The 27,328-nt window shown below is 37.5% G+C and overlaps 1 protein-coding gene across 4 annotated transcripts in view; it reads right to left on the reverse strand.

The window, feature by feature from the left end:
* Window positions 1–27,328, reverse strand: part of NEK7 (NIMA related kinase 7) — a 68,027-nt gene that overhangs the window by 22,726 nt on the left and 17,973 nt on the right. For all 4 annotated transcript variants that reach the window (XR_005629478.1, XM_039726246.1, XM_039726247.1 and 1 more), the window contains exons 4-7: window positions 19,806–19,868; window positions 19,131–19,241; window positions 5,307–5,415; window positions 3,035–3,142 (exon numbers count right to left, since the gene is read on the reverse strand). Coding sequence is in view for 3 of the 4 variants with exons in the window: in XM_039726246.1 (XP_039582180.1) it covers window positions 3,035–3,142; window positions 5,307–5,415; window positions 19,131–19,241; window positions 19,806–19,868 (391 nt within the window). In the remaining variant the exon portion in view is untranslated. The remainder of the gene's footprint in view (window positions 1–3,034; window positions 3,143–5,306; window positions 5,416–19,130; window positions 19,242–19,805; window positions 19,869–27,328) is intronic.

Here is a 27,328-nt window from a genome sequence, read left to right on the forward strand (position 1 = left end):
AGCAGAGAGACCAAGTGATTCTTTTTGTAACCAAAATATGAAAATACTTCTCTTTACATCCACTGAATGGCTAACAAAGAAAAAACCACACAGATCCATGAGCTGGCCTTAGAACTGCCATTTCACCAAAAAGCATAAGGCCTGGCATTCAGCCACTAAAGCAACAGCAGCAAAAAAACCCTAACAGAATTGTAGGGAAAGGAGTAGGAAGTCTTTGTTGGATCATATTCCCCTTTCTAACAGAAAGTCTTCTGAAAACAAGACATTTTGTCAAGTTTGTGTCAAATCAACAATACCAAATGCCTCCATTTCCTCTGCCCTTTTGTAAAAAATGTTTTCCATTTCCAAAAGATATCGGCATGACAATAGTAAATTCTTGATAAAGCTGTATGGAAAGAGTTAAGAACATGAAAAACCCTGTCCACTGCAGTTTTTTCATTTGTTTCAAATGGACCATCAGTAAAGATTCTAATTAAATCAGTATTATTCATAATTAGCAGTTAGAAGCTGTAGCTAATTAAAATTTTACTACATTTCTTTATCTCTGAAAGCCTGAATCTAGTTTGCTACTGAAATTTTTATAAAGCCTGTAAACAAGTATAAATTGCTACACATATGTTTGTAATTTACTAGGTTACGTGCACCAAAGGTTTATAGAATCATAAAAAGATACAACTTTGAAAGAAATTTCAACAAAACCAGCATTAGAAACTGCAGAAGAAATCAATTTAAGAAGTGGTCTCTGCTAGTGATGACAAATCAGAAAGTCAGTCTCCTCTGTAGCCTAAGTTAACAGCTGACACAATCCTTTTTTCTAGGCTGAAATCTGACATTAGGCCATAATTAAGAGGGAAATGGGAAGAGATGGGAAAAAAAAGAAAATAAAAAATAACAACTCCTCGACCAAGACAAAGCCACCAACAGAAGAAACAAAGCTGCCATCCTCCCCTCCTTCCCCACTCTGGATTATTCTTGGATCTGTAAAAGATGAGCTTTAAAGGGCTCAGGGGTATTACACTGTTTTTAAATCTGGCACAGTCTTCAGCTTTTTTTAATTTCCAGCTCAGCCCTCACAACAATTCCCCTGCCAGGAGCCAAAATAATCCAGGGTTGAAGCAGTCTGCTCCACTTTAACTTCCTGGCTTGTGCCTCAGAACACAAGTCTTCTCTCCCACTCTCACTGCTGACCTCTGCCTTATTCATGGGCTCCTACTCCTCAGATTAGGATTTCCATCTCCCTCTTCACACTCTCCTTCCATCTGCAGGCAGGAGCAGAGCCCACCTGCAAGAACCCAACCCAGCTCTCCACAGGCTGCCAGAGATGGCCACTGCCTCCCAAGGGCAGCAGGAACAGCAGCACTTTGGGTGACACCCTGTGACAGCAGCAGATCCTCAGTGCCACATCTGAGTGCCCCTCACGTGGAACCCCAGCACATTTCCAGCCTGGGCTCTGCACTCCCTCTCAGCCCCCTGCTAATGGCACTCTGTGTCTGGGCTTCCTATCAACACCTCCGCAGGGACCCAGGGGTTTGACTTCACCAGTCTGCACCAAACATGGTAAAAACTGCAAGGCACAAAGGAATGACCAAAGGCTTTTTGGAGGACAGGGAAGTAAGGAGTGTCAGAAGTTTCCCTTCCAAAATATTGTATTTTTGGCCATTAACACATGTATCACTCCTACCTCAAATGTGGTACAAACATGCAATCAATGAACGGGCTTGAGTTCAGCAACCACCAAACACAGACAATGCAGTGAGAGAAAAGAGTGGTTTTGTATCTAAAAACCCCAACTTGACAGTAGTATAAGCACTATTTCCTACATTTCTCTTTAAAGCAGATGTTACTCTATTTGCAAGGTGTCACAGACATAAACTATGAAAAATCCTTTTTGCCAGGATCTTTTCTCCTGAGAAGCTGGGAAGCTTCAGTTTCTCCATGTTTTGCTGCTTTGGAATGTGATTTGGAGAATTGTTTACCCAGCATGTGAAATTGATTTTACTTGATGACCAATGACAGCCACCTGTGTTGAGACTGTGAGCAGTCACAAGATTTTATTATCATTCCATTCCTTTCTTTTCTATCTTTCTGATGGATCCTTTCTCTCTATTCTTTTTAGTATAGTTTTAGTATAGCATTTAATATAATATAATATCGTAATATAATAAATCAGCCTTTTGAAACATGGAGTCAAGAGCCTCATCTCTTCCCTCACCCTGGGACCCTCGAACACAACTACAAGGTTTTTCTCTTCCACAGAGATCCTCTTAGATTCTGTCATTCATCTGTTACCTACTTTTAAACTTGAAATATATGCCAAATATTTAACTTTTCTTTTTTAAAGGCCTCTGAATCATCCTAGTATTCACATGCTACTCAAAAGATGCAAATTACACAAAAATTTTGTTTGGATAGCAATAATACACTGCTAGTTTTGTGTGCTAGCAAAGAATAAACTCACCATTTCAGAAAGCTGTTTTCTATTTTTGTTTTTATAACTTATCTGGGAAGTGTTGTCGTTAATTCTGATCTACTCTTGAATACCTAAGCTTACATTGAGAAACATCACCTTAGAAAATGGAAGCTCCTCTGAGAGCCCTTTGAAACCAGGTAACCAAGAGGTCATTAATGCTACTCATGCAGGCACACAGAATGAGATTCCTCCCAACACTGAATAAAGTTCAAGTCAATTTTTAAAAAATGCATCCATATTATCACCTTATTTTTTCCTAGCATTTCTAGGTAACATTATTGTCTTAAAGACTTGTTCAGAGGTAGAAAGTGTACGCTAAATTATGCAAACAAAGGAGGAAAAATACCCAAAATATGCTGAAAGAAATACCTCAGTGCTACAGTGGTTCTGTATTTGTCCATGGTGCTGACCATTTTTTTTATTAAGAACATCTTTACTATTTTTGTGATTACTTAAGACCAGCTTACCTGGTACTAACCCTTTTCTTCCTTCTGAGCGGGCACAGTATTTCCACCATGTAAAAAAATCTACCTGTCCAACACCTGTACCTCAGAGAAAGCTTACCTAAAGAATGTGCAGCTGTGGTTTTGGAGCTGAAAAATCGACCAAGTCCAAGGTCTCCCAGCTTTACTACTCCTGTAGCTGTGATGAACACATTTGCTGGCTTTATATCTGAAAGAAAAATACATTTAAAAATTTAGAAGTCACAGTGAGGTTGCAAGAAAAGCTACTCTTCTATTAATAATAGACCCAAAGAGGATTTTATTTACAGGTAATATTGTAAAATTCAACAGTGCTCAGAAAGAATGGGTCCAGAATGTAGATTTGCAAGTCCACTATTTTAATGGCACAACCACTGCATTTTTTTTTTAAACAAGCAAACAAACAAAAAAACCACACCCCCAAAGTCAAGAAGCATATACAGGTGAGTTCATTACTACTTTATATAAGCTACATAGAGAGACCTAGATTAGAACTAGAGAGAGAACCTCTTTTGTTATGTCTTAAGTAACAGCCTAAATACGTTTTCAAGGGCTGTACAGCATTTTTCATAACTTTTGCTGATCAAATTACCCACAGTGGCATAACGTCATTTATTTGAAATAGATAACTGATTCTCTGTAAGAGCAGGCATTAAAAAATGAAGCAAGTTTACTCAGGAGAATGGTTATTTGAACTCGTCAATGGAATTGGGCTAATCAAGTAGAAACAAAGAAAAATAATGATGTATACCCCAGACATTTATTTTTCACAAGTAATATCCAGTTTAAGTTTTAATCCAATCCCTTAGAGACAACAGCAGAGACTCTTATTCTATGATTTCTAACAAGATACCTACCTCGTTAGTCTCCTAAATAAACTGACCTGTTATTTGTTTGGCAAGGGAGTTTAGCCCTTACTCTGCTGAAAAGCAATCCACCCTAGCCTAAAACTTACAGAAATCAGTTCACTTTGATAAGAGGGGATTACAGTTTGCATAAGATACGGGCACAGTAAAAGGAATGGTTAATAACCCTTCAAACACCAGCATTCTCAGGTTTCCAGCAAAAAAGTTACAAAACCTTACAAGCTTTAGAGGAAGACAGAAGCAATTATGTTCTTCTGCTATCTGACCCAGTTTTCAGGAGTTTGGATAACCCTTTGTGCAATAAGCCAACACGGATATTGCTCATTTTAAAAATAGCTTTAATTGCCATTGCTTTTGGCATGTAACCATGGAATCACTAGATTTGCCACAGGTTTGCCAGAAGCTCTGAACTTAGTATTTCAGTTTAAGGAATTTAAATCCTTTTGTTTTGAGCTAAAATATACAGAAATTAACTAATTAATTATAAAAATATTAAAGGAAGATACTTGCACCCTATGGAAAGAATCTGTATTTTATGTCCTTGTCTTTGTATCATTCGCACTTGCAGGCACCTGTACAAATGCACAAAGGCAGAAAAAAAAGGAGAATCACAAGAGAAAGGCAAGGGGCAAGGGTATCTAAGCTCATCTGCTAAGGGTGCAAAATTTCCAGCTGCAAACGACAGAGCTCAGCAGACATCGAGGCACTATTCCTTCCAGGCGGTGAGCTGCATTCTAACCCAGGGAGCCACCAACCCAAGGCAGGCAATGTCACCTGAACCTAAAAGGTGACAGCCCACACACCACTCACAATCCCATAACCAGAGGGATTTCAGAAAGGGAAAAAAATAGCAGACCTAAGAAGCAGCTATACTATGATCTATTTTCTTTGACCCAAGAGTTATGAGGTAAAACGAAGACCACATCCAGAGGAGACAGCAGCACCAAGGTTTAAAATGGGCCAAGGAAATTTAGTACCTGACTGGGATAGCTGGCAACTACAAGGGCTGTTGGGACACAGAGATTGGAATTGAGCAGAGAACTGGAGGAAATGCTCACACCTGGGACCAGGAGAAGGGCCTGCACATCACGAGCAAGCAGGGCAGGAGCAGATACTTTAAGACAACCAGGTGCAAGAGCTGTACAGAATGGACTGACAGATCTGTGCAAGGCAAGGAGCAACACCTGGGCAAGACAACAGGTAAATATAGAAGAATAAATACAGGGTAGAAGATAAGAGCTAGAAAAATGAAGTAGCTATGGCAGGGTATCCATCACTCACAGAACTATCACTTATTTTGAAAAACTTGCTATCAAACAAATGTCTACTACAACAAATGTACAACCACAAACTTCTCTCAGTTTTCTATTACTTATAAAATCTTACAAAAACATACAATGTTTCAGCTGTCAAAATTGATTTTAGCCAGCTTAATTCTCACATAGTCAAAGGTATAGTAAGGACAAATCATCTTTGATCCTGTATTACCTCTATGCATAACACGACGAGAATGCATATGTTCCAAGGCACTGCAAAGCTGAACAAAGTACTTCCAAACTGTTCTTTCAGGAATCAACCTCTTCTGTTTCTTAAAATGCTTAAAAAAAACATGGTTAGTGAATATTAAAAATTAAAATTTGCATAAAATTACTGAAGAAAAAGAAAAAACAGAAAATTCTTAATTAAAAAATTAAAAATTACAAGAAAGGTTTAACAGAATTTCTTGACACAGAAAAAGTTTTCCCTTAAATATTAATATATGTATCATCACTGCATATGCATAAGTCAGTCTACACACAGAGCCACAAATAACATTAATGAAATAAAACTCCTACCCCAAAAAAGGATTTATACAGTATTCAGCACTCCTCAGTATTGGATTAATGTGGTCAGAGTAATCTAATATAAAGTAGCCACAGAACAAATAAAGGCCAGATATAAAGTTATGTGCCACAGAACATCCCAAATTATATACACTTCCTTACACCAAAATTTATTTCCATACCCTCATTTTTTAAAATGAAGGAAAAAAAATTAAGGAAAAAAAAAAAAAAGAGTAGTATCACACAGTCACAAAGACCATGTAAGAAGAATTGGTCACATTAGTTTTTAAAACTTCTGCAGCACATGAAAGGGAATTAAAGGAACTGATTTCTGAAAACTTCACTGTGACATTACTCCTCTTCAAATATTTTCTGTCCTGTCTAAAACCCCATTCCTGATCACTAGTAACAGCTCACTGGCCTGTTGAAGCCTACACAAAACAATTACTCTCTGCTATACACATCAGCTTCAAATGTGGTATTCAGCAACTGAGTAACAGTCCTCCAAAGATACCTACTGAAAACCTGAAATTCAGGCAACGTTAAAAGGTAAAAGTTTCATCATCAGAAATTCTGCAGCTAAAGGGAAAAAGATTGAAAAATCGTGGCTTGTTTAGCCTATGTTTCCAAAGAAATCATATTGTGTCAGGTTTTGAAGTTCCACACAAGGAGAAAATACATAAACAACATTAAGACTGGCAAAATTTTAGACAGAAAGCAAAGTACTTGATGTATTTTAATTGTGGGTACAGACAGACTTCACACTCATGCACGCTTTAAGAAAGTTCACATAACAAACATTTATTAATTTGCAAAAAAACCTATTTTCATCCTATGTTAAAACATGCCACTGAGAAGTTGACAGCTGCATCTGCACATTACAGACACACAGGAGTATGAGAGAGATGCTTTTAAACTACCTATAGCAAAATGCATCAGTCGTACAAAGGATCTTAACATTCCACCAAATGTTTTTCGTTATAGGGATTATTTCAAAATGCATTTTCATTTAAATGAGGCAAAGCATATAAATTACGTCTTTAAATGTAATTTTCTTTCACTCTTGGACTGAATCCAAACAAACCCTGTGTATCTGTTCTCCCCATAGCAGGATTTGCATATCAGAGGATTGTTTGATGTCAACAGGAAGATGGAGACCAGGTTTCTTTTCATTTAAAAACAAATACACAATACATCTAAGTATGTGTACATGAAAGCACAGTTCCTTGATTTAAAATGCATTCTGAAATTATCATAATTATAACTAGGTACTTTATTTAAACATTCTGAATTATTATTTTTTTAACTCAAATGCGGTGATGAAACGCCATTCACAAAATGCCTGAAATGGGAAGATTTTCAATTACACATTCCCATTCCGATTCGCCTGAAGTACAGCAGTGTACTTTCAAAGTATTTATGAACAAGTTTTCTTTTAACACTTTATTCACTTGCTATCCCTAGCACTGTAGCTGATGTACACTACAAAACTGGCTTCAGTTTCTTACAGTACAAGGCTCCAGCTTAAAGTGGTTCACTGTGCTGAAGGCATTAATCATTTTGCACGACAATAATAACCTCTTCCTGAAACATCAATGACATTACTTAACCCCAGAGAATTTATCCATCTAAAGAGGATGGAAAAGAGAGCTGCTGGATTTGCTAGCAATGTTTAAAACTAAACAAAGAAACAGACAGAATTTTCATTTGTATGGGCTTAAAAATAATATAATTATCTTTAAAATAAACTCAATTAACATTATGTTGTTCAGTAATTAATTACTATTTTTTCCTCAAAATACACATTCTCAATTTTTTCTTGGGCTGTTGCCTACCAATAGGCAAAATAGTGATGAAAAGACATCACCAAAATGATGAACTTTGCAAAACTAGCTATTGAAACAAGTTGTACACTTTTAGGAAACAGTCCAGCAGACACACTGAGTTCTGAGAAAAGTCAAAAGGAAAATTCCATTTCTGTTTAGAACCTTACCTTCTAACAAGAAATGTAAGCTGATAGAAAGCACAGGCAAACCCATTTTTATGCCAAACAGCATAATTAAATTCATATAGCACACATGAACTGTATTCAAAGCAGGATCCTTTCCTTTCTCCTTAATTAAAATAGTCCACAATGCAAAATGCAGTTCTAACAATTGTGGTGTTTGCTCCCTCCCTACAGGGAAGCCAAAATGCAGAAGATATGATGCTGCAACAATAATTTTGATCCTCTGTTGCAGCACAGCAAAGTCACACCACAGTCAATGCTGAACTAATGCAGTGCTTAGTGCCTGCAGCATGCTGAGGTCCACACCACCCGTTAACCTCATACCCTGGTTGGCATTACCTGCCCAGAGCAGGAGTACAGCCTGACACACAGCTCTCTCTGAAGTGCTCTCACCTTCAAGAGTTCATTGTTCTCCTTCTTCCACCTGTCTTAGGCTCAAAGGACAGTCCCGATGTCCCTCAGACCACTGACCTTCTAAGGTGTGACATTAAAAAAACATGATCCTGTCTGAGGTGAAAGATCAATCTCAAACTAGCTGAAACTGGGCGAAAGGGAGCTGCCTGTACATGAGCATTAAAAATTTGGGCAGTGCTGCAAGCCAGTGCTTTGTCAGGTAAACAGAACACCAGGCACGCTTTGGCAGCAGGCTGGCTCCCTGAAAGAATTATTTGTTTCAAAAGCCATATCCCCATGACATTTCCATCTCCATCTAAGAATGGAATTACAAAAAACTACTTTGAAGAGTCACCACAATGTCAGTACATTGTGAATAAAACTGCAATTCAGTCATTTAATACAACTGGACATTATGGTGGTCATAAATTTGCTAATCAAATGCCTAAAGAGCTTTAAGACAGGCAGGCTGTAACATCAGTTCATATTTTCATCCCTTTTACAGAATGACTGAGCAGTTTCATCACGGGAAAACAGAATTCTCCTGGTTCTCTAATGGATTGCTAAAGGAAAAATTAAATATTCTCCAAATGTTTCCATAATAATGAAATTAAACATAGCTGCTCTGCACCTAAATAGCAAATGCCATTCAGTTTCTTCACAAAAAAAGTCTGAAGTCAACATAAAGGCATGAAATTATACTGACTTTCTAAAGATGATGCTTTAAAGGTCGAACTCTGAAAGTAAAAGTGACAGCAGTTAGCAGCTGGTCCTACCTAGGCCTACAAGGCACAACTCACACAATACTTACAGCAAAGACACAGGACTATGTTTGGATTTTCTAAGAAAACTAAGATTTCCTGCAGATGAGTAGAGAGAGTGAACACATATGATTTCCCCACAACTAGAAATTCAGGTATGACTGCCTACGTTTCAATAATCATGCTTGGACAAAATTTAGCATTCAGTTCTGATGCTGGTGTATTGAAGGAATTTAAGGTGTGATTTAGTCTGGTTTAGGTCTCACTGAACAGAGGAAAAATAGGAATAAATAAGAAAAAAGACAACATAATGAGTGTTTAAGAAGCTAACTGGAGTAAAGAAAGCAAGATGTTTATGAACTTCTCTTGCAGAGAGTTGATAAACTGATCATCTAAACAATTTTGCAGAGTCATTATTTAAGAAAAGAACTGTGGAACTGTCAAACAAGCCCACAAGAACATGTATCTGAATTTTTTCCTGCACATGCTATAGCCTAGAGCTATTTTTAAAAAACAGTGTCTGGAAGAAGTAAACTGAGAATGATGATTTCATTACTTTAAACAGATTCCTTCCTTTCTTTCATGATTTCATAAGAATCTTCATCACATCACTTTGTTCTCATGACTTCATTTACAACTGACAAAAATATAAAGCATGGAAGGTTTTTATACTTTACTGTATAAACTTGTAACACAGTGATTCAATGACCAGCCCTGCACATGCTATAGCCTAGAGCTGTTTTTAAAAAACAGTATCAGGAAGAGAAGTAAAATGAGAATGATGATTTCATTACTTTAAACAGATTCCTTCCTTTCTTTCATGACTCCATAAGAATCTTCATCACATCACTTTGTTCTCATGACTTCATTTACAACTGACAAAAATATAAAGCATGGAAGGTTTTTATACTTTACTGTATAAACTTGTAACACAGTGATTCAATGACCAGATACTAGTGGGAGGAAATCTGACCTGCATCAAGAGGAAAGAGATGCAAAATGATTATACAGAAGTTCTGAGTAACACAATAAAGCTCTCGACCACTTCTGACTGTGTTTCTTTGGGAGCTTTTTTTAATATGGACGAGCACAAAGAACAAAGAGGAAAGAGGAGGTCAGGGAGCCATAATAGGAAATTCTGGGAGCACAGGCAAGAGCTCTCACTCTGTGAACACGACAGAAACAAACCACAACAGGCAAGGGCAATGCAGGGTCAGCAAGACAGGCCAGGGAAGATGGGCAGCAACATCCCAGTATTTTGGAGACTCGTGAATATGGAAAGGAAGTCTGTACCCAAGCCTTGTTTTCTGTTTTAAAAGCAATATAATTCTAGTAACAACACAGCATCTCAGGAGTTTTGTCTGTTCTTTGATTAATTCAGCTGCCCATCTGTTTAGACCATGGCAAGTTTTCTGCCATTTTTCTTTGCTCTCTATGCAGAACAAAAATAGAGCTTCCCACCACATCCTGATTCATTCATTCAGTTTGATATACAGTGTCATCAAATTTGCCTACATTTCAAGAGTAGCAGCTGTCTCTTACTTGCAGAAAGAGAACAAATACCAAAAAAACCCACCCAAACTATTTTTCATCTATCAACTGAACATACCAAAAGCAGCAAGTATTCAGCCAATAAAGTGACGAAAATAAAAATATTTACCTGGTTTGTTCTCCAACTTTTATTAACAGTTGCTTATATCTCTATTTACTGAAGATGCCATACATTAATTTTTTACCCTTTCAGAACTCACAAAAAAATTCAAAAAAATAAATCTTCCTTTATTAGTCGTCTTCGTATACATAAAACTTCATTTCATCAAGAACAACAAAAGACTAAGATACAGTACAAAAATTAACACACAAAATAAGGGTACTAATAAAAGTACCCATTAGTATCAGAAGGACAAGTCAGTAGAATTCAACTGTGGTCTTTCCTTTAAAAAAAAAGAACAAAGAAAAAAAACCCAGAAGAATGCTGCAGGGACAGCACAGAACTGAGACAAAAGCATCTTCTCAAACAGAATCTTACTTCAGACAAAATCAAAAAAGGACATTCACTTACAAGAAATTATAAGCCTTGTAAAAATGCAAGGAAATTTTTTCATATTTTCCATTTTAGCCTATATTCTTTCATGCTAATAATCACACTTAGCAAGACTTCTGCTTACACTCATATTCCTTAGAAAGCTCTGGACAAAGTCACTGTACATAAATGTATTTTTAGCCAACTTGCTTTGCACGGATTCATTTCAATTTTCCTTATTGAGCAGCCCACCTACAGTCCCTCTGTTCCACCTAACATTTTTGCTGATGCAAAACAGCAAGGACACAGAGTGTTCAGAAATAGAGATCACCTACTGAAATCCAATATACTTGCAGAACCACTAATATAAAATTTCCAATACCGCATCATTTTCCTTGTATCTGCTGTTACTGCTGAGTGGGAATTCTTAAAACACACAGCCACGTGTTTAAATTCAACAGTAGCTGCTTACATGCATCTCTCTCCCAAAAAAATCCCCTTGGGAAAACTGATACAGCACGAAGAGGTGAAACTCATGCTTGAGTCATTAACTCTACTTCCTAATAAAAAATATGACACAGTAAATACAGAGGCTATCGTCTAAACTTTTTTTTCTTTACTCTACAAACAAGGCAGACAGATTTGAAATCTCTATTCTGAGCAAGTTATCCACCTAGTGCAAACACTGACAGTGCAAATATTTCAAATGCAACTCTGAAAAATGAATATTAGTCCCCAAGTATTGTTTGCAGGTCATTTCAAACAATAAAAGTATCCAGAACTATTATCCAATAAAATCTTCCAACTCTCCCTCCTCTTTAAAGGCTCACAGTTTTAGAACCAGTGGGCAAAGGTGGAGATGAAATCTCAAAGCCTATTGGAGCAGCCTGTGGAAGTTAAATGAAGTTTACTGTCACGTTAACATTTCATAGCTGACTGACACCATTATTTTCCTGTGTGTACAGCCAGAACTTCCACAACAGCTTCAGGTGTGATGTCTCTGAAGGCAACTGACCACAAGACAAAATTTTGTTGATTGTCTAATTATTTTAGCAGAAAACCTGTCCCCTTATTCATATTATTCCAGAGGCAGACACACACAATGGCTGACTCACAGCAAAACTAACAAGGCTGCCTGGCAATTACCCAGCCCAATTATCCCACTGATTATAAACTGGGGGAGCAGCCAGCCCTCATTGTGCCAGCAGTTGTATGTAACCCACACAAGGCAAACTGCTGCTCTCACTGTGGTTACTCGTGGCTGACAGCAAAGGTGGCAGTGCAGCACCTGTCACACACCCCAGTGGCACACATGGATGGAGGAAAACCTTACCAGAAGCAACTCCACCACCCTGCCAGGACTCTGTGCCTTCACTTTTTCTTTTAAGACTTCACAGCTCCATCCACAGTGCAGCCACTTCCTCTCAGAACACCCCACCCTGCTTTTTTACCTGCTACACAGTTAACATAGATAAAGCTGAATAGGATGAACTAATTTTTAATTACAGGAGGCAAAAAAAAAATTAAAATAAAAAGAAGATTTTAGCAGCCTCAAAAAAGGTTAGTGGCAAAAATTAGCCTGACTGGTTCAAAGCCCCAGGTTCCTCCCTTAGGAAAAGGCACATAAAAATAGTTTTGCTTTGATCTGTAATTAGCACACTCTGTGTTACACTATCCTATTATATTAAAGGCTTCTTCAAACTACACTCTATCTTTTGAAGCTTTTTTCAAAAATGAGTAAGGAAAAAAGCTAAGGTAAAGGTGATACAGAAAGCAAAAAATAAACCACTGAGGGAAAAAATATTTTGAAGCTTTTAACATATATCAATGATGTAACTTCAGCAAAGTGCCAAACTGTTCTATATTATAAAATATAACCATATGCTCAATAAAAATACTTTGTGTGAGGAGGTTTGGCGTGGGGGTGGTGGTACAGGGGGTTTTTGTTCTTTAAATTAAATCTAGCAGTCATGGAAAGAAAAAGAAGCACGAGAGACACAGATACTGCTGAAAGCCAAAAGAACCAGATTCCATGTTTTAAAATCTCCAATTATGGATCAAGATAAATCAGTATTGTGAAAAGAAACAAATTACACAAACATGCACAAAAGACTACTCTAAAAATATTTTTCCCAAAACCATTATGTCAATTATTTGGACATAAACATAGGTATAGGAAAAATCTCAGAATTAGAGCCACCATAATTTCTCCCCCTTGAGAGTGTGTGCATGCAATTTTCAGTTCTGTTTTCTTTATATTAGAAGACCCTTTACTCATTCATTCATGACACTCAGCTAATGAGCAGTTTGAAAATGTCTCTAGGCTTGTTTATTGTGCACTATTCATAACCTATTATTAAATATAAGTTTCAGGGAGGGATACAGTTTCCTAGTATGCATTGTTGGAATATCAAATTAATAAAATATCTTCACAAATGGCCTTAGAAATGATGAGGTAGTAATATCCCCATTTTACAGATTAGAATGTGGGCCAAGAATAGAGATCAAAAGTGTTAATTAATTCTGGCACCAATTTAAGCACCTCCTTCTCAACATACATAGCTTTATGAAGCAGTCCATCTTCAAAGCAGTTTCCACTCAGAATGAAGCTGTGAATGCTCAATACCTCTACAAATGAAAACCCAGAGTTTTGCCTTGAACGTCATAAACACAGAATAGGCAATTAGAATTGTCCCCAAAAAGCAGCGGTTGAAGTGGTTTATTCAGTATCCCTTAGGAAAACAACAAGTAAGGATAGTATTTGAAAAAATCTTGTATTGTACTAATCACAAAACCTTTGTCTTCCAAATTGCCTGCCCAGTAAACAACCATTGCAGCAAAGGAGGCAGCACAGCTGCAACCATTTCTATACAGAGTAGCTGCACCCTTAGCAGAGTCGCATCCCATCCTGTTCCCAGCCAGCCTGACAGCCCATCCAGGCTCCCTCCCTGCAGTCAGTTTGTCTGTCTCAAGGATCCTTGCCCCATTTGTCCCATTCTCTGACAACACATCAGCTCTTCTCCAACCTCCCTGTCCCCATGTTCAGTGTTGGAAATCCCATCTCACAACTTCCCAATACACTACTCTCATTCTCGTACACTCCTCAGTCTCTACTCCCAGGAGCATAAATTCCCTGTCTGCCTTCTCTCAAACCCTGCCAGGTGTGCTTGTCCTCCTTTTCCCAGGCAGAGCCTCTCTCTGTGCCTAAGGATCACTCAGCTGCTTGTCCCAGCCTACTCCTCGGTCTGCCTTGTCTTCTGTCTTCTCCACATTTGTCTGATTACTCCCTTTTCCTGGCTGTTAGAAAGAATAAACACCTTCCACACACAGCAAAGCTTCAGCCATTCCAAAGCATCTAGAAAAAGCTATTTGTGGCAAAGCCACTTCAGTCACCTGTCCTACTCCAGGACCAAGCACTGACAGTCACTCAGGTCGTGTCAGCACCGACAGACGCAGCAGGTTCACACAGATCTACACAGACAGAAATTCTCCATTTCAGGAATTATGCTCCAGCAATTTTTGTTAAGCACATATGTTAGAAGAATTGAAATTTAAGTAAATTTTCACAGCCATTACTGTAAGAAAAATCTCTCAAGTTTTACATCTGTTTCAAGGCACAAAGGGGCTTCAAATATTTCAGATTCAGTGGCTGCAAGATATTATAATGATGCATTGGCATGCAACATTTTAGTAGGAAATTGCTATATTTTGACAAACCGAAAACATTCTCACACATCTAAATATTTGGCAATCCTAGCAGCAAGCAGTTAGTCCTGCTGGACATGTGTGTGCATGGCAGAAAACAGCTTCTGCAACACTGCCATTCAAAAGACACAGGAAACATCATTTTTCCCATCAGCTTTCCAAACAGTTGGAAACACCAACTATCCAACTGATAGTTGGAACACCAACTATCTCCTACAACTGCTCAAGTTTTAGATCAATGTTTTGGATAATAAAAAGACAGATAACCAAACAATGACCCTCAGTTAAATAGCTGAAGGTTTCCCAAAATCCTGGAAAGGGCATGCAAAATTTAACACCTGGCCTGCTAAATTCGGACACTGCACCTACACAGATGTTTCCCTAACTTCATATTCCCAAAATTCTTGCAAATATCACAGCAAAAGAAAATGACTGCTATTGCAATTAAACAAACTACAGCTACCATGTACCATTAATACTTATCAGAAAATCCTACTTTCTGCAAAACCATCTCTACATTTCTAGCACATTCCCAGGACAGCATTCCACCAGAAAACAGTTGGAAAAAGAACGGAAAAAAAACAAGTGACAGTTCTCCATTCCCAGCAACACAACCAGCTTCACTGCAGAGAGAATGGGCCATTATGGGCTCTGAGGCACCCAGCCCTTACACAGGTAAGCTAGCCAACCTCAGAGTGCTGCAAAGGAGTCTCAAACTCCTGAGCTAATATACTTTGGCATGGGAAGCAGGGGCTGCATTCCAGACCATGTGGAGAGGAGAAATTGCCTGATGCACTTTCATACAGTGAAGCCCAAAATATCCACCACTAGTGAAACACTGAAATTAGAATCAATGAAATTTCCAGCAAGTCTGAACAGAGCTCCAGCTCCTGCAAGGAACAATTTAGATCTGCATCAGTTACCTGGGAAGAAGTGATTATTCCTGCATTTGGACTAGGCTATAAAAAACAAGTTCAAGGACAAAGAATTCACTGGTCCTAGCTATAGAAACTGGAGATATCAATAAGAATTTCATACTGATGTTTTAAAATACTTGTTCTTTTACCCAGCTAATTACAGTATGATTATCTTTAAATAAAGTTGAAAAAAATACACACAAAAAGTGCTGTCTGAGGCGTGGCTGAAATGCCTAGGTGACATTTTGTAGAAATCAAGTTATTTTCCACAGTATGTTTATCTTTAAATAAAGTTGAAAAAATACACACAAAAAGTGCTGTCTGAAGCGTGGCTGAAATGCCTAGGTGACATTTTGTAGAAATCAAGTTATTTTCCATCTATCTTGAGAAGGCTGCACACATATTTTCAGCTTTTCAGATGAAAGCTTTTATGCTTGTTTCCAAAACACGATTAAGTTCCTTAAGATCTGTATGACATATTCAGTTTAAAGTCTGCAATTTTTTTCGGTGCACTAAGATTATCTGCTAGAAGAACCTAAAACCTAAAAACAACTGCAGAAATTAAACAGACTTGGAAGTTTACTGCCGAGTTTAAAAAAACCCAAGATTTTAGTGCCTTGATAACATCCCTTCTTGCAAGCCTAGTAATTTTATATTTAACCTCAAATAATATGCTAATTATGCTGCACAACAATTCAAGTTCTCTTGTTCCAACATCTTCAGGACAGACTTTACGAACTAGCTCTTTACTGAATTATCACAATGTATTTTCTTTATTCAATTAGTAGATTCTTCTTTATTTGTGGCAATTTCTTTATCCAATATATCAACTGTTGCTTGAACACAAGAAAACAAACAAAAAAAACTCACAGAAAATTTTCACTTTGTCACTGTTTGTGGCAGAGGAGAACCATGACTAACAAGAAAAGGGACCAAGCCTCAAAGTTGCCTTACAACATATTATTGTATTGCAGAAGGAGGTTGTATTATGAGGTAACACCAGTTCTCATGAACTACCCTGAACCTTGGCAGCCACACACTATCACATGTTCTGCAGTGGAGACTACAGACAAACAACAGATCATGAGCAACCGGGACTTAGCACAATAGTTAATAATGATTTACTTGTAATATCTTGGAGGTAATAGTATCCAGGAATCTAATTTACTGGCAGAAAAATCAAGTTTTTCCTTCTTTCACCATGCCCACAGAGGGTTACACAGTGCCGAGGCACTGCAGTGCAAAACCAACTGAGAGGCAAGCACAAACATTTCTCCCTCACTGATGTTTCCCTCTCAGTTTTACTGATATGCCAGTACACCACATTCAAGAATTCTAACAGGCCATTAGAAACTGTACAGTGAGAAATCCTCAATTTTGAACTCTCTTGCTTTTGAGAATGGAGTCTGTATTGAAACATCTCCCTGTGACAGAGACAATTAAAAAAATAATTAAGGTAAAGTGGATTAAATCCTGTATGTACATACATAAACACAGTGGCAGAGAGAACACGAAATACCTCTGCTTTCATTATGTGATATGTAAATGCCAATGCACAGCTACTTTTTTTTGGACATACAGCAGATTCTATGAATTCTATTAGAATACATCTGAATGCACCAAGTGATTTTCCTCAGTTGCCTACTCAATGGGGACAAAGAGAGCATTATCTGCAGGTGACAGGAGGGACAATATAAAAGCTGGGGCAGTAAGGATGTCGTTCATTAAGGGAAGAACTAAAGAATTCATTAAGGTGCACTGTGAGGCAGGCAGCCTTGTAAGTATTCTCTGATGTGCCAATAATGTCATAACAAATACCTAAGTAAGCTAATTAAGTAGTTTTCCCTCACATTAACATTGGTTTTAGTGTCATTCAAGCTGTGGTCATTTACAATTTCAGAAACATCCTTGATCCCCTCTACAAATCACACAAGCCTGGTACCCAAACACTGTTCTGAGGGTGTCTCGACATCCTCCAACAACTTAGAGCAACATTCTAGCAAGAACACTGGAAACCAAAGCAGTTTATTTGTCTTGATAACACAACATAGTTATTTACCTTAACAGTGTGACAGGCAGCCACTCTTCTTAGAACATGCTATACTACTACATATCATTCATTTTCCAGGCAATTTTTAAAATGCATTTTTAAAACTGGTGAGCCCCACATTTAAACTCATATTGTCAAAGTAATCTACCAAATCATTTCCTCCACCAGCAGCATGAAGACAGTACATTGTGACACCTCATACATATTTAATAATAGCCTGATAGGCTGTCATTAACATCAAACAGCAATCTAAGTTTGCTACATTAAACATGATCCCTGTGTTAAGAGGACAATCACAAAGTGCCTCCAAGATCGAGCCTGTAAGAAATACCCACCGACTTGAACAAGGTGTAATGAGGCCAACTGCACTGGAAAAGCCACACATTGGATTTTAAATTAAATAATAAAAAAAAGCAAGGGGAAAAAAGAAAAAGCTTCAGTGGGTCATAAGACCAGACATGCCATAAGGCAATCTGTCACAGAGTACTCATATTAGTAACTGTTGTGTCAAAACTGAACATTCAAAAGAAAAGACAAACCTCCCTTTATGTTTTATGAAATGTAAGCCCACAGAATTAATAATTCATGAGATGAAGAAAAATATCACATTTGGCTATAAATATTAACAGACGCTGTCAACCTGCTTAGAACTAAATTTTGACTGTCCTACCTCACAATTATCAATTTAGAAAGGAATATTCTTCAAAAGCTAAAAAAAAAAAAAATCAGCATGAAAGTCACTAATGAAGAAATTAACATTCTCTATTCATGTAGGTCCCAAGCAAAACAGCCCAACTGTGTTCTGCGCCTGGTGCTGCTGAGTGAACACTAATTGACTGGCATTGTTTGTGCCCACAGTGGTGTTGTGCTGTGTTGACAGCAATAATGCTGGTGTGCACACAAGGAAAAATGCTAAAAGGACATACTAGACCCAAGACACAGTGGAATAAAGGAGTGGAACAAGAGGAAGTAGTTGTCAAATGACAAAGAAACATTAAAAAAGGCAGTTAAAACTTCACAGAAGTTTTAGAATACAGAACTTCATACAATGGGTCTTGGATAAATTTTACTGATTAGCTAAACAGGCATTTAAATATGACCAAAAAAAACCAATTAACCCAGAATGCACAACCACATATCAGTAAACTCACTTCATGTGATCTCAAAGAAATATTAAATATATTTTTAGCAGTTCGGCTTCAAGATCTAGAAGACACTTCTGCTGTATGGTCACAGTTCTCTGCTTTCACTGCTATTATTGAGAATAGAATATTGGAACACAAAACACAATTGTGCCAAAATATCCAGAATGCCATTAAAATGGATTGTTCTAAATGGTGACAGTGCTTTTCCTTACAGGCTTTTTTTCCTCTCCCCAGTGCTAATATAACTTCAGTCTATTTATGGCCCCATCTCCATTTACATTCTGAGCAAATGGTAAAAATACTTACATAAGAATCAATAATGGCATGCACTAAAAAAAAGAAAAAAATCAGACTAAACACCTTACTAAACACCTTACTTTTATCTACAGATTCTGATATTTTCACTGCATTTCACCCAGTGATGATCACAAAGAAAAAAAAGTTGAACATTACAAGCTCTTATTTTTTTAAAAAAGTTAATTCCTACCTTTATCATTCTAGAGAGATCTCCAGCATCTGCTAATTCCAACACTATGTTCAGTTCATTGTCTTCAATGAAGGAGGCATAATATTTAATTACATTGGGATGATTCAGTTGCTAAGAAAGCAAAATAGTAATTCACATATTATTGTACACCACATGTTTTAAGACTAACATAAGAAGCATTCTTATTTAGGCAAACAATAAAACCCCTAAATTCTACTTCATTATGATACAAATTAGAAGAAGTAGATGCTGATAAGAAGCATTTACAAATACTTTGCAAGAACAGGATGGCATTTTAGCATCTATGTGGTGACTGAAACCACAGCTTTAGAGGAATTTTGCTTCAATGTATATATCCAATAGCATGCTAAACTTATCTGGAACAGCGAAGTCGATTTCTGAAGTAAACAGCAAAATCAATTTTTGAAGTCAGGATTTACTGTACAAAAGACACAATATTTAAATTTTGGCAGAAACTTTTACTAGAAGTTACTCATTATTCTATCAGATTTACTTCTCAATGTTAACTTCTAAAGTAATAAGGATCATAAAATTCTTCAAAGTGAAGTATTTAAAAACTCTACACAAAGAAACAGTGGACACCTCAATTATGTCTATGAAAAACATACCACATATTTTGATGACTGTTGCACATTTTCTAAACAAATCTTTTACCTTAAGAAGATCTATTTCTTTGATGCAGTCAGCACGGGCTTTGGCATCCATTAAATCAAATATCTGTGCACAAGAGATAAAACATTTTTATTAAGTGGTAAAAATACACTAAATTGAGTAATCGTTATCATTATTTCACAGCATCAATAAAGCAACCTGAATTATGCATTTCATGGCCAAGATGTAATATTACAGGAAGAAATATTTCTAATGCTCTGATGCACTGATTTAGTGCTGTGGCCATTCTTTTAGCCCCCTCATAGGAAAAAAATCCATTTTAAGTACAAGCTTCCCAATTACTTAATTGCCACCTCTGCATATCTGTTCCAACACACAGCAATAATTTAGCAGCCTTATAAATGCTTCAAATCTCAGGTTCCTATCCCATTCTGCCACAACTTTTTCACAAACTGATTCCTTAGTACTGAGCAGACCTTTTTTCCCCTTTAGTCTTACTACCATCTTCAATTCTAAATAATGCATATTATTTTACTCTTGGGATCAAAACTTCATCTCCAACTCCCTCTCTCCTATTTTCTTCCCTTCAGCTAGCAAAGGAATTACTTGGGTTATGCTCTTTGTTTATTAGAGCCCTTTTCTCTAAGCCCCCATCTGTCACCTTGATTTTTATAAGCTTTTACAGTTGGACATCTCTGCTCTTCTTTTTTTTCCCCCCACTTCCTAACTACTCCAAATTATTTTGCAATCTGTCTCATTTTTGTCTTCTCCAGTTAGCCTGGAGAATTACTCTTCACTAATTTCAATTTTTGTTTGAAGTACTTTTTTCTACCATTAGAGTCTTTATCCAAATTCTGCACATCTGTATTTAATGTAATGTCTATTTTCACTCCCTTTTTCACCACCTCTGGGTTTTCACTTCAGTAATGTGCACCTCCATACACTATTTCCCTTAAAAATTACCAAAATGCTACTTCCTCTAAGAATCCTTCCTCTCTCATTTGTGATTAATTTCTGAATTTAACAAAACAAAAAAATAATCTCCAACTTCTTTGCTACAGTCATAGGGTGTCTAATGATTTTTCTAGGAAACATTTTAGAAAATCCTAAATACTACAGGTAGTATATTAACTGAGGAAATACTGAGAAGGCATGAAATCAAATATTTTTTTCTTATAACCTGAGAGACCAGAAAATGGAAAAATTTATACAGCATCTCCCAAAAACAACCAATGAAACTGTACCAGGAAGCAAGGGAAAAAAGGGAACAGGTACAAGAGAGCATCTTGAGGGTTCAATTTTTCTGAGTTCTAGACAACAGTCAGCTAAGTTCATTCCTTAAAAGTGATACAGAGATTCAACTCCAAACACCCTGGAAAACCTAACCAAAGCCCAGGGCAGAACTTCAGACTAAAAACTGTACACAAATCATCTCCTTGTAAGATTGGGAAAATGACCAGAAACAGTTTCAAGATTCAAACCAAATGAGCTTCATCGTGTGACAAAACAGGGCAGCTGACACTTGTTCATGTGTGTTCCAATATGCCAAGAGGCACACTAATTTACCTATTCCAGGAACAATTCCCTACACACCTAAGCAAACAGGTTTTCCAAGAAAAGTTTTTTTACAAGCTATGCCTCTGCTAGGGATATAAATCAGTACATCTCATAGAGCAATAACAAAACCACAAAAACAAAACCCTAGACTCAGGCCTGTGAAACATCTAGAATCAAGGAAAGAAAGACAAAATTTTGTGTATTCTGGATAGTACTGCCAGTACTTCTAATTTGTTATTAAACAGCATGGAATAGACTAGACCAAGCAGCTGCTCTCCCCAAAGGACAGACTTAAGTTTTATAAACATGACTCCCTCTACTTGTGCTGCACTTCATAAGCATCTTTGCAAATTTGTCACAGTTTCAGCTAAACTGAGTATTTTAGAAATTACCTAAATTAAATATAGCAAGGCAGTAAAAATAAGTCTTATCTGATCTGTACAACCACAAATACAAACAATCTTAACATTTACTGTTTAGCATTCTTGTGGTTCTCAGATTTTGATCTAGATGTAACCTCAGAAGACTACAAACAGCATTTCCCAGAAATCCAGAAATTCAGTTGCACAGACATTAACGTCCTCCTCCAAGATCTGTAAAAAAAACCCAAAAAACTAAAAAAAGGTGAAAAATATCATTCAAACCATGGCCTATGAAGAACCTCTAAATCACACCAGATGCAAAGAGCTTTCAGAGATTTTCTCTCTGAATAGACGATCTTTTGCCAAACTGCTGCAGTTCAGACCAGAGGATGCCAGTGTACCAAGCCATGCCAGCTCACACAAGGAGCTCACTCTAAACACAAGGATGTTCCTCACCAGCAGATGACTCAACACTGAAGAACGTCCTACCCTGTGAAATGGAAGTGGCAATGAAAGACTTGAAGAACATCCTTTCAAGTGCATGTCAGCATTGCACAGGGCAGCCAGCAGCACTCTGAGGTCTGCTCAGCAGGAGAGGCTGCCCTTTGCCCGTGGTTCGCTGCAGACTGGCCATCAGTGCAACACCATGGAGGGATGGCAGTACTTCCACCACCACTGGAACACTTTACAGCTTTGTGGGCAGATTCATTCCACCTTCAGCTCCTGTGACTCAGCAAGCCCAGCTGAAAGGTCAGCATGAGTGCTGCACACAGAACTCCCTCACACACTCAACTTTCACTGCACAGACAGCACCCCATGGCCATCAGCAGGCCACAGGTCCCACCCACCCCAGACACACACTGCCAAAGGACTTGCAGCCTTCTGTCCAGCCCTCCCTGGGACTGCACTCGTTTTCTGAGCTTGGTTTTAGCTGTAGCAGCACATGCCCTGCAGCTGAGTGACTGCATTGTAAGTCATTGCAGACTTGTGTCTAACCTGGTTTTAGATCCAGCTCAGCTCTGTGCAACTGCACAGCCTGGAAGAAATTGCAGCAGATACAAGAAAAGTCTAGAAAACTTTGGATTTTTGGCTAGGCTTGAACAATAAGCTTTTGGATCAATACAAACTGACTGCTTGAAATCAGACCCAACAAAGTCTCCCATAAAGACACTACCAGCATCCTCCTCCCAGCAGAGCTCAGGTCACTGATGATGCTCCACACACTGGTTATTGGAAACTAGCAGTAATTAGACAAGTGTTATCATCACTGTAACTGGCTAACCATAAAAACTGCTGTATTTAGATTAGACTCCTAGGGTATTCATCAGACTAGCAATAATTCAAATTCTTGACTCCACTTATGAGATCAGGATCACAGGGTAATTCAGTTTGGAGGTAAGCTTCTCTAGTTAGCACCAATTCCACTCAGCAAAAACTGCAGTGTTATATATTCTTATTTAAACTTTTAATTCTTTCCCCCAATTTCTATTTTCAAGGACTATAACAAGATGAATATTTCCAAAAATGAATTCTGATTGTATTAAAAAACCTCATCAGCAGAAAACAATAGAGTAAATATTTTTATGATGTGACAGTTTTCATAAAGAGTGTAATGAAAAAGTCTAATAGTGGTAAGCTTTTTACCTTAGTTAGCAATTGCTGTGAAACTCCTTAAAACAATTAGACAAATACAGCTGAAGACATTTAAAGGAGCATTTTAAAAGCCCTTAGCAGGTTTTTTTCCCACTTAGCAAGGACACTGAGTGAAATAAACCTTTTTAGCTCTCAGTTTTTCATCCTGCAATCACCTGTGTACAAAGGGAGAGTAGAAAGACAAAGATATATATTGATAGTTATCACACTTCTGTCTGCTATGCAACTAAGGGATCTCTGGTAACTTTGCACTCAATCTCTTCTCTAGTACCTTCATGTGAGCATAGATTATAGCCTTTTTCTTTTAGCATTCCAGAAATGTCAGTTATAAGTACTGTCAAGAGATACTGGTATTTTTAGAATACTTTCTAGCTGTTATAAGCTTCAGAGCGGGAACTGTTCCTATGCAGATGTGTAAACTAAACAAATGAGTTGCAATACTTGAGTTTAACTTCCTGAGTCAAGTTCTTAAATACACATTCCCAGAAAGCTATGGGCATAGCAAAAAGGTTTAGAACCACATGGAACCACCTGATGGAGAACATCAAGGCCTAGCTTCTAAGTTCAAACTGTATCTGATCAATTACCAGATACCAACCAAATCCATCATCTGAAGTGAAACGCCAAGTTGGGAATCCATCTGATTCCACTTGCTCTAGACCATCACTTTTCCTTTTCATAATTTCAGCATTGAAAAGGATAAATTTAAATTATAAACCTATGTCTGTTCTGTTCAAAATTCTGTATACAATAAAAATACTAAAAAGCATTTCTAAACCAAATCCCAAGTATGACTGCTGTAACATAAACCTTCAGAGAAGGAAGCAAAATAAAGACCCAAATGCACATAAATATTAAGAGATACAATACTGAACAGCAACAAGCATTAGAGTATTTTGCCACCACAGCACTGCTGTGCTGAGACAATAGTGCTTCATAAAGTGTGAAATTACAAGTGCTTTTCTAAGATTAATTAACTGTAATTCAGGCCTGAAGTAGCAATCCACTGACAATGTACAATGAATAATGAATGTACATCCTAGATAAAAGGATTCATTGTCTGAATCTCTAACGTGGGGCCTCCAATTTTGGAATTAAAGGAAAAGAAAGATGGAACAATGTAAGGCAGAAATGCAATTAATCTGAAATTTTCTTGAAATATGCAGCTTTAGATACTTGAAATTTTGAGTAGCTGAGGTTTCCTTAAAAAACAGCTCCTAAAGTGAACTCATCCAGCCTTACAGTCACTGACTTAGATATTTACCACTCCTTTGTCATTTAAAGATGATTTGTGACCAGTAATTGCTTACTTTTCCCTTGGAGAGGTCCTTGCTCAGAACACTGCACTGTACCCCACGTATTCTGCTGCAGGGGTTACCCAGAGCTGCAGGAGCTGAGAGGCACTGCTGCTTCCCTAGGCAACATCTGCAGCACAGTTTGGATCTGAGACTTAGCACCTGTTAAGAAACTTACCTAGAAACGTTTCCATTTACACTGCTATGGTCATAGCTTACTCGGGGCTGATGTTTTCGGATGTTTCTTTAACTCAAAATATAGTTTAGACATTTGTAAAAGTTCAGTAGGGAAGATATGTTTTTATTTCTGTTTTCATTTCTGTTTTTATTTTAACAGCATCTCAGAAAAATAGTTCCATGCTAGAAATAATGATTACCTTCCTAATTACAAAAACACAAATCAGATATGGGAGGATGAAGCACAAAGAGTACAACAGGAAGAAAAGACACAACATACCATTTTGTTAATTCTGCTGGTTAAGTTACTATTAAAAAACCTGAAACAGTTCTCATTGTGCTACATACCCTAATAAAAAACAAATCAAGAATACTACTTCTTTCTGTCATCTGGACTCAGCAGCAACTACAAATTCAGGAAGAGTGGTTTCTGTCACCATCTGCTTGTCCTTTCTCCCGCAGCATCTTACTGCTACTTGCTTCTGTTCACATTTTATTCCACAAACATACATTTTGTACACATTAATATAACATTTATCAATATTGTACGTATTTCAGCCAAATAAAATTTTATTAGCAAAAAATAAACATTCTTGTTGGAAAGCTTCATAAAAACTCAAAACTGGCAATCCTTTTGGAACAAGTAACAGCCTGAGATCCTGCAACTCCAGGAGAGGATAACTGAAGGATTCTAAGCCCCATAAGCCCTTGACAGTAGAGACACACATGGGGTATCATTACCAAATACACATAAAAGAAACAAGTACACACCTAACCCAGCCAGGAAAATGAAATGGGGAGGGGATGGCACGGACATGACTTGCAAGATTGGAGAGGAAGGAGGGCATGTAAGATGTGAGATGACATGAGAATGGGCAGATAGTGGAAAAGTGGAAGTTCACATCTCAGATATGTTACTTAACACATTGTAGAGCATTTAGAGACACTGTCTTATGTAGAGTGAAATCCACGCACAGGTGTAAATAAAATAGAAAGAATAAAGCCCCTCTCATAACTGAAAGAAGCATTTCTCCTGTTTTGTCCATGCTGAGCTTCCATTAAAAAGGCATCAGAAAAAAAGGAGTATTTTAATTTCAATAAAATCAAACATGACTGAAATCAAAAGGAGAAGCACTATCATAGAACAGACCCATTTTCCAGCTCCTCTGAAAAGTAATTGCTTCTCAATAAAAGACATCTATGAAAATAAATTCTATAGTGAAATTAAGTATTGTGACTATATTTACCAAAAATATTTCTAGGCAATCTTAGGAGAGGTCACAGGACCACAGTAACAATTAAGATAGTATTCTGTCCAAAAAGAACAGCTTTACATGTCAACTGTGCAAGCTGGAATGGCTGTGCCCAGAACCCTGCACTGCCATGAGCCCTCTGAGCTGTCATTATACGCTGAGGAAGATTTTCCCCTCCCAGGTTAAGCAAGTCTCACTTTCCATTCAGATAGCAGTGTCCTACACACATCCAGCCTCCACAAGGAAAGTGACTTCACACACAACACAGCCCCTCCTCATGTGCCCTAGGCAATAATTTCTACTGGAAAACCAACAACCTATGTTGGACACTTAAAGACAATTAAAACCCTGTCAAAATAAAGCCATTTGGGAAAGGCATAACTTTTTAACACTATTTCCCACCAACAACTAAGTATATTCTTAGAAAATTATTAAAGGATTAAATGAAAATTAAGTAGGAAAGCTGTTCTGCTGTAGAAACCATCACCTGCATAAGGACAGTATGATGTCATCTTCAGACATCCAAAAAATCTTCTGTCAAATTGGGAAGTCTGCTGTGAGAATACAGCTGCACATACTGACTTCTGAAATGCTGTTAGGAGTACACATGCTAAAATGCCTCTGTATTCTTAATGCAAGCACTGTTATAAAAATTTCATGGTTGGACTTTTATGACTTTCTTCAAGTACCCAGGCATTCCACATGCACCTTAATTGACATGCATTTCAAGTCACATTTGACCTTTTTGGTTTCTCACACGCTGAAAATGAAGGAAGAATTATCCTAATGTTTTAAGACTGTTGATCAAAGTTCTTAGAATATATTTCAGCTTTTGAAGTACTATATATCTGGCAGTTTTCCCAGAAGGGGGAACCAAGACTCCTTTTTTATGACTGCCAGGACTAGCCCTGCCTCTTGGTGCTGCAGCACACAGGAAATCACAGAAACAGAACAGCAAGTCAAGATATGACAGAAATTTACAGTGCATGCATTTAACACAGCAAAACCAAAACTACTAAAATGCAGAAACTCTAGAAAACAATCTACAGAATATTACACATATTGTCTTGCAGTCTCTATAAAGGCAAAAATACCCTTTCAGATCTGATGGCAGTACTCCTTCAAGTATTACACTAAACTTACCTCAAGATCAAAAGTGAAATACCAATTTAAGTTTTGATTTCAAAATTAAACACAATGTCAGAGAACGTTCACAGTAAATCCACAGGGTAATGGTCTTACCACTAACATCTCTGAGCAACTCCAAA

The sequence above is a fragment of the Passer montanus genome, unplaced genomic scaffold, assembly GCF_014805655.1.
Source record: "Passer montanus isolate IOZ18808 unplaced genomic scaffold, ASM1480565v1 scaffold58, whole genome shotgun sequence".
Lineage (NCBI taxonomy): Eukaryota > Metazoa > Chordata > Aves > Passeriformes > Passeridae > Passer > Passer montanus.